This window comes from Suncus etruscus, chromosome 4 (genome assembly GCF_024139225.1).
Source record: "Suncus etruscus isolate mSunEtr1 chromosome 4, mSunEtr1.pri.cur, whole genome shotgun sequence".
NCBI classification, from domain to species: domain Eukaryota; kingdom Metazoa; phylum Chordata; class Mammalia; order Eulipotyphla; family Soricidae; genus Suncus; species Suncus etruscus.
This window is the reverse complement of record NC_064851.1, coordinates 6,617,908-6,635,340: the sequence shown is the minus strand read 5'-3', so window position 1 is coordinate 6,635,340 and position 17,433 is coordinate 6,617,908. Positions and strand designations below refer to the sequence as shown.

At 56.8% G+C, this 17,433-nt stretch overlaps 1 protein-coding gene across 1 annotated transcript; it reads right to left on the bottom strand.

Annotated features, from left to right (window-relative positions):
* Positions 1-1,537: 1,537 nt before the first annotated feature.
* TAB1 (TGF-beta activated kinase 1 (MAP3K7) binding protein 1) lies at positions 1,538-16,508 on the bottom strand. The gene is made up of 11 exons (XM_049771604.1): positions 16,476-16,508; positions 9,347-9,480; positions 9,113-9,266; positions 8,574-8,660; positions 8,310-8,448; positions 7,943-8,056; positions 6,996-7,107; positions 6,686-6,830; positions 4,784-5,006; positions 4,303-4,465; positions 1,538-2,485 (listed from the first exon to the last, which is right to left on the bottom strand). Exons 1-11 carry the CDS (start codon positions 16,506-16,508, stop codon positions 2,278-2,280), a joined length of 1,512 nt encoding a protein of 503 aa, XP_049627561.1. The 3' UTR covers positions 1,538-2,277.
* Between the last annotated feature and the right edge of the window lie 925 nt (positions 16,509-17,433).

Genomic DNA, 17,433 nt, shown 5'->3' with positions numbered 1-17,433 from the left:
AAGACTTCTTCCTAGGAGTGGTCTTGGGCCCCTGATCACCACCTGAGGTTCCCCAAAAATAAGGTAACCAAGTGGGGTCAGAGACCGACCCCTCTCCCAGAGTTATGACCCCCCCAAACTCAGGCCAGTCCTACTGTCCAGGCATCAGGGCTTAGACGCCCACCCCAGGAAGTCCAGAGTCCTCCACTCATTACAGGGTCCCACTGTCCAACAACCCCCCCCCACTGCACTCCCCTCAGACCCCACTGTACTATGGCTCTGGCTGCTGTACAAGAAATTCTGACCCAACTCCAGCGGATGTACAAAGACATAAGAAATCACAAGTTTATTTCAAAATGCTTTTTGCGACCCCCCAAATGTTTTTCCCGGTTTAAGTAGCCGGGGTCGGACCGGGGTACACACACTGTGCGAGTCCTTGACCCCCTCTGGGGGTCTCGAAGGCAGGAATGGGGTGCTGGGGTAGACACGCTGGGTACCGGGGCAGGCTCTGTGCTGCACCCAGTGTGGGCCTCAGTAGGGCCTGGGTTCCTGGTCAGGTTGGGCTCCCACACCAGGGGCCCATGAGAGGCCTTGGCTAAAGTGGCTGTGGGCCAGACAGGCAGCTTCCAGGGGATTGGGGTGTCCTGCTTGCCCCAATCTCGCTGCACTGAGGTGGGGCCACCAGGGGCTGGCGCTGGGGTAACCAGAGCCCACTGGGACCCAGACATCCTGTCCCCTGACCCTGATGGAGCGGGGAACTGGACAGGTGAGGGTGACATGAGGCATGAGAAAGGGCCGAGTTTGGGGGTGGGGGTTGGCGAGAAAGGAGGCGCTGGCCACGGAGTATTAGCACAGTGGGGAGGGCTTTTGCCTTGCACGGGGCTGACTCGTGCTGATCCCCAGCATCCCTCAGGGTTCGCCGAGACTGCCAGCAGTGATTTCTGAGCGCAGAGCTGGGAGTGGCACAAAAATAAAAAAACGGTAGGGCACAGAGACCCAGGTGTGAGGAACAGGGGGCTTTGTTCTCCCTGTTTAAGCAGCCTGAGTGGCCCCTGCTGTGCCGTTGTGAGCCCCACCATGGCGAGACACCCCATGCAAGGCCGGCGGTGGGCAGTGTCCACAGCCCAGTTTGTTTCTGGCCTTGCTGAGGGTGGGAATGGAACTGGTCTCCACGGTGGGTGCTTTCCTGCGTCACCTCTGCGGGGGACAAGGCTCAAGGCCAAGGCCACCAGGGTGTGTCCTGCTGGGCCTGCTATGCACAAGATACAGGGCGAATACAGGACAAGATACCTCGAGCCAGCAGGGTCCCCTGCCTGCCCTCCAGAGAGGGCCAAAAAGGTGGTCGTGCAAGTTAAGCCCTGCCAAGACCCTCCTACAGAGGTACCGGGGGTATGGGACCCTCCAGGCTGAGTCCTCAGCAGACCAGGATGGCTGCTGGGGTGTGGGGGCGCCCTCCAGTCAGACTGTCTATTCCAAACCTAGTGAGGGAACCGAGGGTCCCCCACAAACCCCTGCTGTCCCAAGAACCAGCACAGAGGCTGCCCCTGGCCACGCCAGTCAGAGGGAAGAGGGCGAGCCAGTCAGTGGGAGGAGGGGGAGCTGGACAGAGGGAGGAGGGAGTGAGTCAAAGGGGGGAGGAGGTAGAGCCAGTCAGAGGGAGGAAGGGGGAACAGGGACAGCCAGACCCCCACTGCAGTGCTTCCTCCCTACGAGGTTCTATTTCTGGAGCCCAAACCCCTTCCTCTAGTTTTCTCAGGAGAGGAGCCCCTTGAACCTGTTCACCTGTACCACTGGGGGGCACTGCCTCCAGTGCTCCCAGACCAGTTCAGAGTGTCTGGGATCAGGGCCCGAGGAGGGGGGCAGAAGGCTGCACTCCCCTGACCAACCCTGACCACACAGCTCTCAGCCTGGTGACTGGGAGGGGCCAGGACTGGGCCTAACTCAGGTCATCTGCTCCCATCACAATCACACCCTGTCCCCCATCCAGGGCAGGGCCCCAGAGCTCCGAGCCTACACCTCCTGGAGGGCCAAGAAAGGCACCCCATCCCTGCCGCCACACACCTGGCACTCGGAATACCCAAGCACTGGGCTTTGGGGGAATGAAGAAACTGGAGTGGAGGGTTATATAGCAGGACAGGGCCGGATCTCGCAGCCCTCTTTGTTCCTGGCAGGGCTGGACCAAGCGTCTCTGGGGCCTTGAGCTGGTTCTCTGCAGCTCTGAGCTGTGGGGGGGGCTGAAGCCAGGGCCCTCATGGGCCCGAGGCAGATCGAGGCCAGCACCCAGGCCTGTGCCATCAGCTAGGGGGCGGTCAGCCCACTCTGCTCGCCGTGGTCCATGCTCCAGAGACGGTGGAACTCGGCGAAGTCCACGTAGGGCTCCACACGGCCGTCCTCGCCTGGTGGCAGCGAGTGTGCAGGCCGCGAACGGAACAGGCCGCCGTCCGAGCTGGAGCTGCTGCTCTGGGTGTGCGTGTTGGTCGACTGCAGGGTCAAAGTGGGGCTCTGACTGCAAGAAAAAGGAGGTGCTCAGGGTGCAGCTGTGGCCTGGCCACAATGTCCTCTTCTCTGGGGGTGGTGGCTACTCACTCAGCTGTGTTCAGGGGCCAGGGGCCTCCTCTGCAGTGAGGCCATGGAGTTCAGTGGTCAGCAGCCAAATTCTAGGGCTCACCAGGTGTACACAAGCTCAGACCACTGGGCCATAATCCTGGCCCCAAACACTGTTTTGTGTGTGTGGTTTTTTTCTGGGCCACACCTGGGGGGGTACTCATAAGTATTCCTGGCTCTGTGCTTGGGGGCCCAACGGGGTACCCAGGATGGAACATGGGTATCCCATAGGCCAAGCATATATTCAACCTATTGAGCTAGATTCCTGGTCTCAAAATAAGCAAATAGACTGATTTTTATTTCTGGGTTGAGGGGATGGGAGCTGGGTCACACTCAGGAGTATGTAGGGCTATTCCTGGCTCTGTCCTCAGGGATCACTCATGGTGGTACTTGGGGGACCATCTGCAGCACCTAGGATTTGGACCCAAGTCAGCAGAAGCAGAAACAGTGTCCCAAGTCCTGTTCTGTTTTTGTTTTTTTTTTTGTGGGTCACACCCAGAGATGCTGAGGGGTTACTCTTGGCTCTGTGCTCCCCTGGCTGGCTCAGGGGACCATATGGATGCCAGGAATCAAACTGGGGTCTGTCTGTGGTTGGCCGCATACAAGGCAAATGCCCTACTGCTGTGCTATCATTCTGGCCTCCCCATACTTTCTCACTGTAACATTTCATAGCTACTTAAGTGCACAAGGGTGTAACCAGCGGCTGCGCACTGGGAGCCAGGGATGTAGCCCAATGGTTAGCCCTTGCCATATCCACGTGAGGTGGTCTGGGGTTGAAGCCCCAATACTGCAAAAAAACACCCCAAACTCATTAGTTTGTTTCTGGGCTGCAGCTGGTAGTGCTCAGGGCTACTCCTGGCTGCCCTCTGGAATCAGCCATTCTTGGGGGACCATATGGTGCTGGGAAGGCCCTTCCCACTGTCCTATCACTCCAGCCTCCTATCCCAAACCTCTAAGAGAGTCAGGAATGGCACTGACAACAGCTATCTCCCTCCCACTGTGCCCGGCTAGAAAGTGAGAAGTCTGTATCCCTACTCGGACTCAGCTCTTAAACTTTGCCTCTCTGCCTCCCCTTGCTGGGGGGGGGGGGGATATGGGGGACAGGCAACCTCTGAGCAGGAAGTGGTCACTGGTGCTATCCATATGGGCCCAGGCTGGTACCTGGGAGACTGCTAGTTTGCACACAGCTGGCGGATACCTCCCTGTAGCCCTTTGAGGTGCAAAGCCCCTGGCAGTACTGGGGGATCTGCAGGGATGTGGGGGTGGAGAGGGACAACCCCGGCTCTGCTCTGCTCTTGTCTACACACACACACACACACACACACACACACACACATACACCAGGGGGGGTTGGGTGTGACGCCCATTATTCCCTACAGGGCTGGAATGTAGAAACCAGACTCTGGTCTCAGAGGCAGAGGCACATTCCATAGAAGCATAGGGTGGGCGGACACCAGAGGGGCCTCTGCATCCCAACTCAGACCCCGACTGCAAGCGGCAACAGGCTCTGGGACACTTGAGCAAGAGGGCAGGGGGCTGACCAGCCAGCAGGGGTCAAACTGAGTCAAATCCCAGAGAATGAGAGAAAAACATCCAGCAGCCCCAGGGAACCTTCCAGATGCAGGAAACAAGCCAGCTTGTGTGGCTGCAGAAGGAAAGCCCCAGGGACTGCAGGACCGGCAGGGTTCCCAGCAGAGCCCCCCTCTTCACCCCCCTTACTTGGTGAGGGTGGGCGTCGCCTCATCCAGGGTAGAGGCGCTGAGCGTCCCATTGACCAGCTGGCCCTGGGAGGGCATGACGAGTGAGAGGGTCACACTGGTCTTGCTCGTGCTCTGGGCACTGGAGTAGGGCACGGAGACGGGGTACACGCGTCCTCCTGTGGCTAGGGTGGGGGACAGTGGTGGGCACCATGCATGGGCAGCATAGTCCCCCCCGGGGTCAAATCATGAGACTGACGGCCGAGGACTGCCAGCCATGACCCCAGCATGTCCCTCTTTGGATGCTGAAGCCTTATGATATGACTTGGCATGAGGCCACCCTGGGGGAAAAGGGGGTGCTAAGTCTTGCCCCCCATGGCCTGACTTTGCAAACTGAAGTCATAACCCCAACACTGAACAGGTTCCTGCATACCCTCATCTCAGGACACCTCAGTGTCCCCAAAAGTGGGTCTCGCACAGCCCCCCAGAGGATGGCTTTATACCTGGGGCAGGGCTGGGTGCGGACTGGCTGAGCTCGCCCAGTGGGTACCCGAAATTCCGCACCAGCAGGGTCATGTCCTCATGCCGTGGGCAGAACTTGGCACGTTCCCCGCCGCTGGCAAAAGTGTCCCCATGGATGCGCCGCACACGGTCCACTACAGCCTGCGCCACGGCGTCCAGCGAGGTCTGCTTGGCAAATTCCGTGTCGATCATGGCAGCGATCTCCTGGGTACAGAGAAGGGGGTCCTGGGGGTGGGGGCTGGACACCCAAACCACAAGCAGATCCTACCCAGCACTGCTGAGCTGCTGTCCCAACTCTGTGAGGCCACTCGAGATTCCCCTTCTGAACGTTTTTTTGGTTGTTGTTTGTTTTGGGCCACACCCGGGGTGTGCAGGGATTACTCCTGACCCTGTGCTCAGGAATCATTCCTGGCTTGAAGGACCCTGTGGAATGCTGGGGATTAAACTCGGGTTGGCCATGTGCAAGGCTGCCTGCTGTACTATTACTAGTACCATTACTGCTGTACTATTACTCTAGCCTCCTTCTGGAACTTTCGAGAAGATACCACATGACCACATTAGTGTTCATGGCAGCAAAAAGCAGGGTCAAGAACCACTGGGCTCTTAGGATGCTAACATGGAGGAAAGGCTCTCTGGAGGTGCAAACAAACACCAGGTGCGATGTTTATTAGGACATGCCCACCCGGTCAGGTAGGGATAGGGAAGGCAGCAAGGGGCCCTGTTCACTGAGGAGACCCCAAGTCCAGAGCACTCTAGTAGGGACTGGAGAGTTCAGAGGACAGGGTACTCACACCTGTGAGTACAGTGTGTGGGCGCAAGCTTTCGACGGGTTGACCCACCTGGGTTAAGTCCCAGCAGCCACTGGGTACCTAGATCCCACCAGGAGTAATCCCTGAGCATTGCTGAGTGTGGCTTCAAAACAACAACAACAACAACAAACAACAGGGGCTGAAGAAGGGGTTGGAGCTATGGAGCTGTAGTAAGGAGGGGAGTGCACTTGTCTTGTTTTGCACAAGTCTGACCCAGGTTCAATCCCCAGTGCCCCATATGGTTCTCCCAACCCCTGCCAGGAATCACCCCTGAGTGCAGAGCCAAGAGTGAGCCCTGAGCACCACTGAAAGATAAAAATAAGAATCTGGGGACTGGAAAGATAGCACAGCGGTAGGGTATTTGCCTTGCATGCAGCGGATTAAGGACAGATGGTGGTTCGAATCCCAGCATCCCATATGATCCCCCGAGCCTGACAGGAATGATTTCTTTTTTGTTTTTGTTTTTGGGCCACACCCGGCGGTGCTCAGGGGTTTCTCCTGGCTGTCTGCTCAGAAATAGCTCCTGGCAGGCACGGGGGGGGGGGGGGGGGGGGGGGGGGGGGGGACGACGACGACGACGACGACTACGACACCATGTGAGACACCAGGATTCGAACCAACCACCTTTGGTCCTAGATCGGCTGCTTGCAAGGCAAACGCCGCTGTGCTATCTCTCCGGGCCCGACAGGAGTGATTTCTGAGCATAGAACCAGAAGTAACCTGAGTGCCACCAGGTGTGACCCAAAAGAGCAAAATAAAAAAAGAAAGAAAGAATATTGGTGTCGTGAAAGCATGGCAGGGAGGGCATATGCCTTCTTGGGGCCAACTGAGCTTCAATCCCCTTCAACACTCTATGGTCCCTCAGGCCCACCAAGAGTGATTCCTGAGTGGAGAGCCAGGAGTGACCCTTGAATATTAGGGGCATGGCCCAAAAATACCCAAATAATAAATAATCCCAAAAGAAAGTGGCTCAGCTCCCGCACCCAGAAATCGTGAACCCTGGGACCTGAGCTCTGTCTCTGGTGTCCCAGTCCGATGGTCAGGCCCCTCCCCTTACCCTGGCTGCCCCCTCACCTGATTGGCTTGTCCCGGCCCATGCGCCGCCTCCAGGGCCTTGTACAGCCCCTCTGACATGAGCACCAGGAAGCCGGTGACCCCATCCAGGGGGTGTGCCCCGTGTACCTCGGGCTCCGCTATGATGGGCTGTGACTTGGCAGCACTGTGGAGAGTGGGGGGGGAGGTATCAGTGTGAGATGTGGGAGGTCTGTGGATAGGGGGTCTGTGTGAATGGTGCATGTGCAGGTTGGCCGTCTGTGGAAGGGGGGATCGTCTGTGGATCTGTGCTGGTTGCAGTCAGTCCCCAGAAGCCCTTGCCCACATGCACCTGAGAAGTTCGATGTCCGAGTAGCCGTACTTGACCTTGTAGTCCCCAATTCGCCGGGTGCTCTCCTGCCCGCAGATGACCCCCACCTGCTTGATCTTCCCTGCGTCCAGACCTGCCCAGAGACCATGACGGGCACAGGCGTCACCCAGACTGTGATAGGGCACAGATGTCCCCCAGGAATGGCAATGGGGACACAGACATCACCCGGAGACTGATGGGAACCCCCGACTCAGGGTCCCCAATGGCAGCAGGTGGCAGGGCCTTCGGGACTCGGTGCCATCGGGAGCAGAGAGAGCTGCAATGGGCCTTTCTTTGTTTTTTTTTGTTTGTTTGTTTGTTTGTTTTTTGGGTCACACCTGGCGGCGCTCAGGGGTTACTCCTGGCTATCTGCTCAGAAATAGCTCCTGAAGGGGCTGGCGAGGTGGCGCTAGAGGTAAGAAAGCAAGCACTAGCCAAGAACTGTGGTTGGATCCCCCGGCATCCCATATGGTCCCCCCAAGCCAGGGGCAATTTCTGACTGCTTAGCCAGGAGTAACCCCTGAGCATCAAATGGTGTGGCCCAAAATTCACCCCCTAAAAAAAAGAAATAGCTCCTGGCAGACTCGGGGGACCATATGGGATGCCGGGATTCGAACCAACCACCTTAGGTCCTGGTCGGCTGCTTGCCACACAAATGCTGCTGTGCTATCTCTCTGGCCCCTTTCTAAGGCATCTCACATAGTGCCTCAGTTTCTCCCAATGCTTAGAAGCTCCCCAGTCCTTGTGGCCCACAAGGGAAACTGAGGCACAAATTGGCTGAGGTAGAGGAGCTGAGGTTCAACCCTAAGCTCAAGGTGCTAGTCCCCAGATACCTTATATACACCCAGGAGACAGGAGCACAGGGCAGGGATCTAGTCGAGCCCCCAGGACATGCAGGACCTGGACGGGCCGGGTCCAGCCCTCCTCACCCAGCTGCGAGAGCCGGAAGAGCTCGTCCTCATTCTCTGTGGTGTGGTCCACGTTCAGCTGCGTGACCTGCAGCCCGTCCACCGTGGACTTGCACAGGAGAGCGCGGTTCGTGCCTGTGGAGGGAGAGACGGCTGAGGGGGTGGGAGGGCAGGAAAAGAGTAGGGGAGGGAAGGGAAGGAGGAGAAGGAGAGGGGAAGGGAGGGCCAGCTCCCACCCACCCAGGAACCAGCATGAACTGGATTTGGACTGTGACCTCAGAACCTGGCTGGGCCCCATGCAAGCTTTGCTGTCCCTTCTCTGCATCAGCATCCCCGCACCCATTCCTGCCCCCCCACCCCACTCCCCTGCCCGCCCCGCCCCGCTCACCCACGTTGGCCACGTAGAGCTTGTTGCTGAGCAGCACGGCCACCACGGCCATGGCGCCGCCTGCCGTCTCCCGTTCCAGCACCTTGAGCCTCTCCAGGATTTTCTGGTACTGCGGCGGGAGCTGGTGCTGGGGGACACCCTATGGGCCAGGGGCATGGCTCAGGGCAGGCCAGGACCTGGACACAGCCACCTCCCTCCCCCCCAAGAGCCAGAGGCTAAGTTCTGGGATTCGGAAGCCTCAGGATGCCCTCGCTGTGGGGTTACCTCCGGCAGCTGGGACTGGAGACTCGCCTTCTCGGCCAGCGCATCGTCGATGGACTCCAGGAAGCTCCTTTCCACCACGTCGAAGGCCTGTGTGGGGTGGGCGCCAAGCCAGGGCCTGGTCAGGCTGGCCGGGGAACTGTGGGAGTGGAGGGGCCTCCAGGCAGGAACTGGGGTGCCCTGCACTGTGTGATAGGGCCCATGACGGGAACTTCAGTCCGGGGATCCAATCATATGTGCGCATGTATGATTATGTGTGACTATACCTCAGCTCTGCCCCCTGCTGGCTGGGGGAAGGGGATGAGGACCTCAATCTTTTCACCTGGGAACCCCAAAGTTCTAGAATGATTCTAGAACTAGGTTTCTCGCAGGCCACCGTATCCCGAAGGCTCTTCTGGGGGAAGGGGAATTGATTTGTAGAAAGACACAGCCTGGACCCTCCTGCATCTGTCAAGTGAGCCCAAGTGGAGACCGACAAACAAGGACCCGGGGCCCAGGCGCTGGTGGCTGAGTGGGGCCCCTCTGCCTGCCCCGCCCGGTACCTGCTGGAGTGCCCGACGCACGTCAGCCTCGGTGTCATCGGCGCTGAGCTGGCCCAGCAGGAGTTCGGCTGACAGCCGCTGGGCCACGAAGCTGGTCACCCTCGAGCCCTCGTAGCCATTGAAGACACCGTACAGGAAGCAGCCGTTCTCACTCCTGCAAAGCACCCAGTGCAGCAGGTGCCCCGCACCCCACACCCTTTCAGCCATCCCCCTGCTCCCCCAACCCATACCCACCTGAACTTGAGCCAGCTGTCCTCGGCTGGGTGGCTCTCCACTGCCTTGCCGTCTGCCGAGTAGCTGCGGTTGGGGGCTGAGCCCACCCCTGACAGGTGACACAGCGGGAGGTCGTCCGTCCAGCTGGGCTGCTCCTGCGGGGCACAGGCAATGCGTCACCTCCTGCCCTACCTGGCCCAGTGCTCACAACGCTGGGAGGGCCCGAACCAAAGACCCCTGGTCCTGAGGATGAGGGCATGGTCAGCACCCACACCCATAGAGGCTCACGCACTCTCACACATACACTCACACTCATTTTCACACAGGTGTTCTCACACTCACACTTTCATAAAGAAATTCTCACACTCACATAGTCACACACTCACACAACTCATCTTCCACTTCATTCAGTCTCATACAGTTATATACATATACTTTCACACTCATGCAGACACATACACATGATTTCTCACAAGCATAATCTACCACATTAACACCCACACTCACAGATATTTCTCTCTCTCTCTTTCTCCCCCCTACACAGCCCCCTCCAGACTCTCAGGGCCCCAGCTCTCCCTGGCCCCGGGCACAGGCCGAACACCACAGGCCCAGGCTCAGCTTTGAGGTCCACCTGCCATCACAGCAGTGCTCAGGGGTTACTCCTGGCTGTCTGCTCAGAAATAGTTCCTGGCAGGCACAGGGGACCATATGGGACACCGGGATTCGAACCAACCACCTTTGGTCCAGGACTGGCTGCTTGCAAGGCAAACGCCGCTGTGCTATCTCTCCGGGCCCAGCTGCGTTTACTTTTGGGCTCCAGCGTTGGGCTTGAAACCCCAGAGCAGTTTTCTCAGGGTGTGGGAGTTTTTATTTTTAAATGTATAGAGTAAAACAAATTGGGGAGCATGAATTTTTGCAGGTGTAGAGCTGTCGAACTACGCCCATAAAAAGGACAGAACAGCCCTCGCAAACACAGCCCACACCACCGCCGCATCTCCTCGGCCCTGCAGCCCCTGACCTCAGTTGACCCGCTGGAAAACTTTTTTTTTTTTTTTTTTTGGCTTTTGGGTCACACCCGGCAGCGCTCAGGGGTTACTCCTGGCTCTATGCTCAGCATCTAGCCATATGGTCCCCCCAAGCCAGGAGCAATTTCTGAGTGCCTAGCCAGGAGTAACCCCTGCTCATCACCAGGTATGGCCCAAAAACAAACAAACAAACAAAAAAATTGCCCAAAGTGGGACCCCAGCAATAGCACATTGGGGAGGGCGTTTCCTTTACACACTGCTGACCCGGGTTCAATCCCCAGCATCCAATATGATCCCTCGAGCCTGCCAGGAGTAATCCCTGGCAACAGAGCCAGGAGTAACCGCTGAACACCGCCTGGTGTGGATCCCAAACCAAAACAAACAAAAATTAATTGCTCAAAGTGGCAACATACAAACAAACCACCGGTGCAGCAGAAGAGAACCCCATTTGGTCTGTCCCGGCTCTAAGCAACCCCAAACCCTGCTCAACGCTCCAGGAGCCAGAAGCACCCGCTTCCCAAGGATCTTTCCTCTGGGCTCCCACCCAACCCTTAAACCTTAAACTGCCACTTTGCTTTCACTCAGGGAATTAAAATATATGTTTCCAAACGTGAGGCTTCCTCAGCAACTGAACTACTGCCAGAGATGGGAGGGGCTCGAGAAACCCAAACCAAACAGGTTTCTGAAATCCTTGCCAATTATGCTGTAGTCTGAGGAAGAAATATGGCCTGTTTTTAATAAAGTAAAGAATGGCAGGGCTGGGCCCAGAGAGATAGCACAGTGGTGTTTGCCTTGCAAGCAGCTGATCCAAGACCAAAGGTGGTTGGTTCGAATCCCGGTGTCCCATATGGTCCCCCGTGCCTGCCAGGAGCTATTTCTGAGCAGACAGCCAGGAGTAACCCCTGAGCACCGCCAGGTGTGGCCCCAAAACCAAAACAAAATAAGAGAAAAAAAAAAGGCAGGGCCGGAGACATAGTGCAGCAGTAGCACATTTGCTTTACAAGCAGCTGACCCAGGACAGACCTTGGTTCAATCCCCAGCGTCCCACATGGTGCCCGAGCCAGGAGCGATTTCTGAGCACATAGCCAGGAGTAACCTGTGTGTGGTCCAAAAGGCAAAAAAAGAAAAGTAAAGAAAAGAAAGGAAAATAGGAGGTTAGGGAGCCTTAGGAGGAAAGAACAAAGCTTGGATCATAGGAGGCAAGAACAGAAGGTCAGGGTGGAGCTCACTGGGAAGCGGGGAGCAGGGGCTGCATATCCCTCTGTCTGTCTGCATGTTTGTCTGTGTGTCGCCCTTGGATCTGGCTCAGTCTCAGCACAGACAACAAACACTCGCTGGGCTGGTGGCCCCTTGGAACAGCATTTACCTCTTGTCTGTGAAATCTTGGGTTCAAAATGCAAAATAAAATAAAGAAGGACAAAACACAAGGTAGGAGAGATAGCACAACATTTGCCTTGCACGTAGCCAATCCAGGACGATGGTGGTTCAAATCCGGCATCCCATATGGTCCCCGTGCCAACCAGGAACGATTTTTGAGTGCAGAGCCACGAGTAGCCCCTGAGCACAGCAGGGTATGGCCCAAAAAACAAAAACAAAAAAGGACAAAACAAGGGGACCAGAGTACAGCTGGGAGAGCTCTACATACAGCTGACCTGGGCTCGATCCCAGCACCCCATATGGTTTCCTGAGCCCCACCAGAAGTGAGCCCCGAGTACTACCAGGTGTGGTCCCTCATCAAACCAGACAAATACAAAGACCTAAATAAATCAAAGAGAATTGACAAGCAAGGCACCTTTTCAGAAACAGGTTTCCCACAGCTCAGAGTGTGTATGTGGGGGAGTACCCCATCCTACCCCCAGTCCACTGAGCCTCACTGGCACAGGGTAAGGGACCTGGAGGTACAAAGGAGGCAGCTAGCAGGCCTGGAACCAGGAACCACAGGATCCTGGGGTCACCCAGCAGCCCAGAGCCGTGGACTGGCTTCTGATTCATTACCAACTCCAGCTTCTACCTCTGCCTCCCCTGGCCTATGCTGGGGTCCTCAAAGACGGGGGGATTCACCTCAGGCTGCGGTGCTTCCACATCAGCCCAGGGAGCTTGCTGGGACTACACCCTCTTTTGCAGTGCTCACACATACTGGGCCATGGAAGGGCCAGAAATCCTTTTCAGGGCCAGGACTGACAGACAAGTGCGCCCAGGCCCACACAGAACCACCCAGCTCACAGGCTCACACTGAGCGCACACGGGCCCCCAGGATTTAGACCCACAACCATATGCTCACCAAGCTAGAAGTCACAGCACTGTTTCTTGGGCCTGCTGAGGAGCTTGTTTTGCCAACCCCAAAGACTCATCTTATTTTTGTTGCTTTTGGGTTACTCCCAAATGTGCTCCGGGATCATTCCTGGTGGGACCCCTGTGATACTAGGGATTGAACCCGGGTCAGCACCTTCCCTGCTGTAGCTGCTCTTGGCCCTTTTAAGTTGCTTTTCCCACGTGCTCCACCTTCCCATCCTGCCCCTGCTCTGCCCTGCTGCATGCTGGGATGCACACACTTGCCCACTGCAGGGCACATGTTCAGACACAGCTAATGCCGTGAACTGCACTGACCCGCAGCCTGATCCTCTGCCTGGCTGCCACTTTTCCCCCCTGGGCAGGAGGTAAGGGACCAGCTACTGGACAGTGCCACAGAGCCACCCACAAGGCGATGCTGTGGGCTCCGAGCATCCAGTGGCTCAGACCCTGGGCCTAGGGGTGCTTCCGTCCACACCCCTGGGAGAGCCCAGAGCCTGCAGAGCCCCAATTCCCAGCACTAGCGATGGAGCTGGGAGACGCTCAGTGGTCAGGGCACAGACTCAGCCTGGGTTCAGTTCTGGCACTGTGCTGGGCCCCAATACGACCTGGAGGGCGCTGGGGGACCCCAGCATCACCAGGGTGGCCTGGGTCTCTCTGGCAATGCAGGGTTCGAATAGCATCAGACACACAGCACAGCCCCTGCAGAGAACCATCAGTCCGCTGGCTGAGAATCACCAGAGCAGAGGCCCCCAGACCTCCTGAACACTGGTGAGGAGCATCCCACCCCATCCCCAAAAAGGACAAGTGATAGAAAATCCAGGGGGTGGGAACTGCGAGCCCTGGGTGCTGACCTCAGCAAGAAATCCCTCTCATTCGTGTGCAGGAGCTTCTGTGCCCGCCCCCCTACTTCTGAGAATTCCGGGAATGGCCACATATTTGGGATTCGTATCACCACCCACCTCCCCCCCAGTGTACACATACTTTCTCCCACACCCAGAGATGCCAAGCACTGAGGCTTGGTGGGGGGGGGTCCCAAAACTCGGTGGGTCCAATGCCAAGAAGGAGGGGTGCCCTTGCCACCCAGAGTCATCCCAGAGTAGCATCAAAACCCTTCCAGTACTCGGGGACCCTCTCGCTATGCCTGGGTTCCAGAATGAACCCCAGGGACAACAGGGTGAGCGGGAGGGTTGCCTCCATACGCCTGAGTGTGATGTGGATGGATGGGGGGAACTCCTCAAATCCCACCATGATCCAACGGTTCTAACCGCTGTCTCAGGCCTCAGAGACACAGGACCTGGTCCCACAAACACAGAAGGAAACTTCCCAGGGGGAGGGAGAGCTGGGCTCAGACTCCCAGCAGGAGGACAAAGAGGAGGCCAGAACCTGGTCACAGCCTGAATATCGAATTATAAGCATGAAAAGCCCGAGTGTTTACTGGTGAAAGCACCCAAATTCCTCAGAGGCAGAAAAGGAAGCCCGAAAAGGCAGAGGCCAACCCCAGCGGCCGGCTACGGGGAGTCCTCTGGGGGAAGTGGGGTGCGCTCAGCAGAAGGTTCCAGGCTTGTCCTGCCCGCCCAGGAGTGACCCACTTTCCCTCAAGCTTCTCTGGCCCCGCTGCCCCCTAGGGTTGGCATCAAAGCGTCTCTGTTTCCATTCCAGATAGAGCCCCCATTCATTCCCAGGCAGCGCAGGGCGGCGGGGGCGAGCGGGCGCGGTGCCACCCCATGATGTCCTGATGTTTCTGTGCTAAGGGACGCTTGATGGTGATGCTCATTCTAGAAAAACACGCAGCAGGCACCTGCGATTTCAGATACAATCGGTCAGGATATGTCTCAGTTTAAAAATAAAATGACATCAGGGGCCAGAGCCATAGTCAGCAGGGACAGTGCATGCCTTGCTCAGGATGGACCGGAGTTTGACCCCTGGCACCCCATATGGTCCCCTGAGCACCGCCAGGAGTGATCCTTGAGTGCAGAGCCAGTAGAAAGCCCAGAGCACAGTCAGGTACCCACACACAATAAAAAGAAAAGAAAAGGGGCTGGAGAGATAGCACAGCAGTAGGGCATTTGCCTTGCATGCAGCCAACCTGGATGGGACCCAGTTCAATTCCCAGGCATCTCATATGGTCACCCAGCCTACCAGGGGCGATTTCTGAGTGCAGAGCCAGGGGTGATCCCTGAGCACTGCTGGGTATGGCCCAAAAACTAATCAATTAATAAATAAAGTTTAAAAAGGAAAAATAAACTACAGATTGATTTCCTTTACATAACTAACTAATAGTCCAAGCAAAGTCAAATTCTTTTTTGTTTGTTTTTTATACTGGGGCCACACCCGTCAGTGCTCAGGGATTATTCCTGGTTCTGAGCTCATGAATTTTACCTCGTGGTGCTCGGGGGACCTAATGGAATGTCAGAGATCGAATCCGGGTGGGCCATGTACAAGGCCATGCTATGTACAAGTCCCAAAGTCAAATTATTTTTCTTGCTTTCCTTGGGACCATACCCAATGGTGCTCAGGGGCTCAAAGGTGACTCCTGGTAGCACTTGGGGGATTAAACTTGGGTGTCCTGTTGAGTCCTCTCTTGTGCTGTCTGTCCAGTAAGTGTGAATGGAGACCAGGAATGAGCTGCCCGAAGAAGAGTAACTTCAGGTGGTCCCTTCCCCAGCTCCCATCCAAGGAGCTGGACCTAAAGTGCATGGGGGATGGCATTTGCCTTGCACACAGCTAGCTGACCCTGGTTCAATCTTCAGCATCCCATTTGGTCCCCAGAGCCTGCCAGGAGTAATTTCTGAGAGCAGAACCAGAAGGAACACTTGATTGCCTAAGGGTATGGCCTCCCCACAAAAAAAAAATTAAAAAAAAAAGAAAAAGAAAAACAGGGTGAGAGCTCAGTGAACTAACTCAGTAAGGGTTTTGCACACAGGAACCAGGCTGGATCTTAGGGACTTGCATGGAGGAAACTGCTAATTGAGACCTTAGTGAACAAGGAGCACCACTTGGTGACCCAAAAACCACCCACCCACACACACACACACACACACACACACACACACACACACACGTTTCATCTGAGGCTCATTGGTAATACACACACACAGAGTGGGTCTCACACACCGAGTGAATTTTACACAGTTTCACACAAAGAGTGGGTTTTACACACACACACACACACACACACACACACACACACGTTTCATCTGAGGGTCATTGGTACCACACAAACACACAAAGTCAACAATACACACACACACAGTTTCACACAGAGTGGGTTTTACACACACACACACACACACACACACACAGTTTCATCTGAGGCTCATTGACCCCAAAACCACACACAGAGTGGGTTCGTCTGAGACTCATTTTAATCCCGCCCGGGCCACACTCTGCAGCTGCATGGCCTGGAGCAGAAGACCGTCACGTCCGTGCCTCAGATTCCACGTCCGTAAAACAGGAGGCCGGGCAAGAAATCCACGGCTCCGGACAGGAGGGGGCAGAGGCAAGGCCCAAGGCGGTCAAGGTCAAGGTCACAGCCCCGCCCTTACCCACCCGCCTTCTCCCGTCATGCCCCGCGCGGCCCCTAGCCCCGCCCACAACACGCGACCCGGAAGCCGAGCCGGCGGTCGCTCCGCAGCGCGCAAGCGCATGCGCACGCACCCCCGGGCCGCCCGAGTCAGGGGGGCGCCCGGCTCGCGACAGGAGCGCGGGGGCCACACCCGCCAGGGCGACGGAAGCGGCCCCAAGGCGGCGAGGGCGCCTCTCGAGCGCCCAGAAGCCTCCCCAACCCTCGGGCTTCCAGCTCCGCCGCCCGAACAGCGAGTGGGGGTCCTCACGCTCTGCAGCAGGCTCCTCCTCTGCGCCGCCATCTTGGAGGGACCCCCGCGGCGCGCCGGGCTCCCGGCAGAGCAGCCGAAAGCGGAAGCTAGAGCGGCCGAAAGGCGGCTAGAGGGGTCCGCGCCGCCGGCGAGTGTGCGCTCAGCGACCCCTGGCGGCCGCCGCCAACGCGGTCAGGGGCGGAGCATGCGCACTGGCGTGCCCCGCCTCCTTTTCTGCAACCCATTTTTTTCTTGCGTTGATTTTATTTTTATTTTTGCGGGGGATTGGGGCCACACCCGGTTTTGCACTCTGGAATCACTCCTGGCAGGCTCGGGGGACCCTTTAGGACGCCAGGGATAGAACTTTGCTTGTTTGCATGCAAGGCAAATGCTCTCCCCGCTGTGCGATCTCGCAGGCCCTGGAGCATCTTTCTTTGAGCACTTTTTCTAGGATGACTTTAGGCGCTTTCCAGGTTCTTTTCTGCGTCCCTCCTCTTTGTTATTCGATGATCGATCGTGTCGCCACGATGCTCACACTTGTGCCTACCAGGCCTTGGCCTTGGAACTCACTACTTTGTTATGCAGAGAGAGGGAGACTCCCTGGCTGCAAAGTCACCCAGACCCTGGGTGCAATGAGTTGGGGCAGGGTCGTCACTGAGCTCCCCCACCCTCAGCCTCATCCCCTCATTAGAAGGGCATGGGGGTCTGGAGAGAGAAAATGACGAGTAAGGCGTTTGCCGTGTCTTCCAAATAGGAATCTCTCAGGATACTTTTGGTTGGTTGGTTGGTTTTTTGTTTTTTTTTTTGTTTTTGTTTTTGTTTTGTTTTTTGTTGGTTTTGTTGTTGTTGTTGTTGTTGTTGGTTTTTGGGCCACACCTGGCATTGCTCAGGGGTTACTCCTGGCTGTCTGCTCAGAAATAGCTCCTGGCAGGCACGGGGGACCATATGGGACACCGGGATTCGAACCAACCACCTT

What these genes read in the sequence shown, in the direction of transcription:
- TAB1 (XM_049771604.1), bottom strand. Translation starts at nt 16,508, where the DNA reads ATGGCGGCGCAGAGGAGGAGCCTGCTGCAGAGC. An exon ending in GGAGGAGCCTGCTGCAGAGC is followed by an intron (nt 9,481 to 16,475) that starts GTGAGGACCCCC and finishes TGTGCCCCGCAG; the next exon opens with GAGCAGCCCAGCTGGACGGA. An exon ending in TGCGTCGGGCACTCCAGCAG is followed by an intron (nt 8,661 to 9,112) that starts GTACCGGGCGGG and finishes CACCCCACACAG; the next exon opens with GCCTTCGACGTGGTGGAAAG.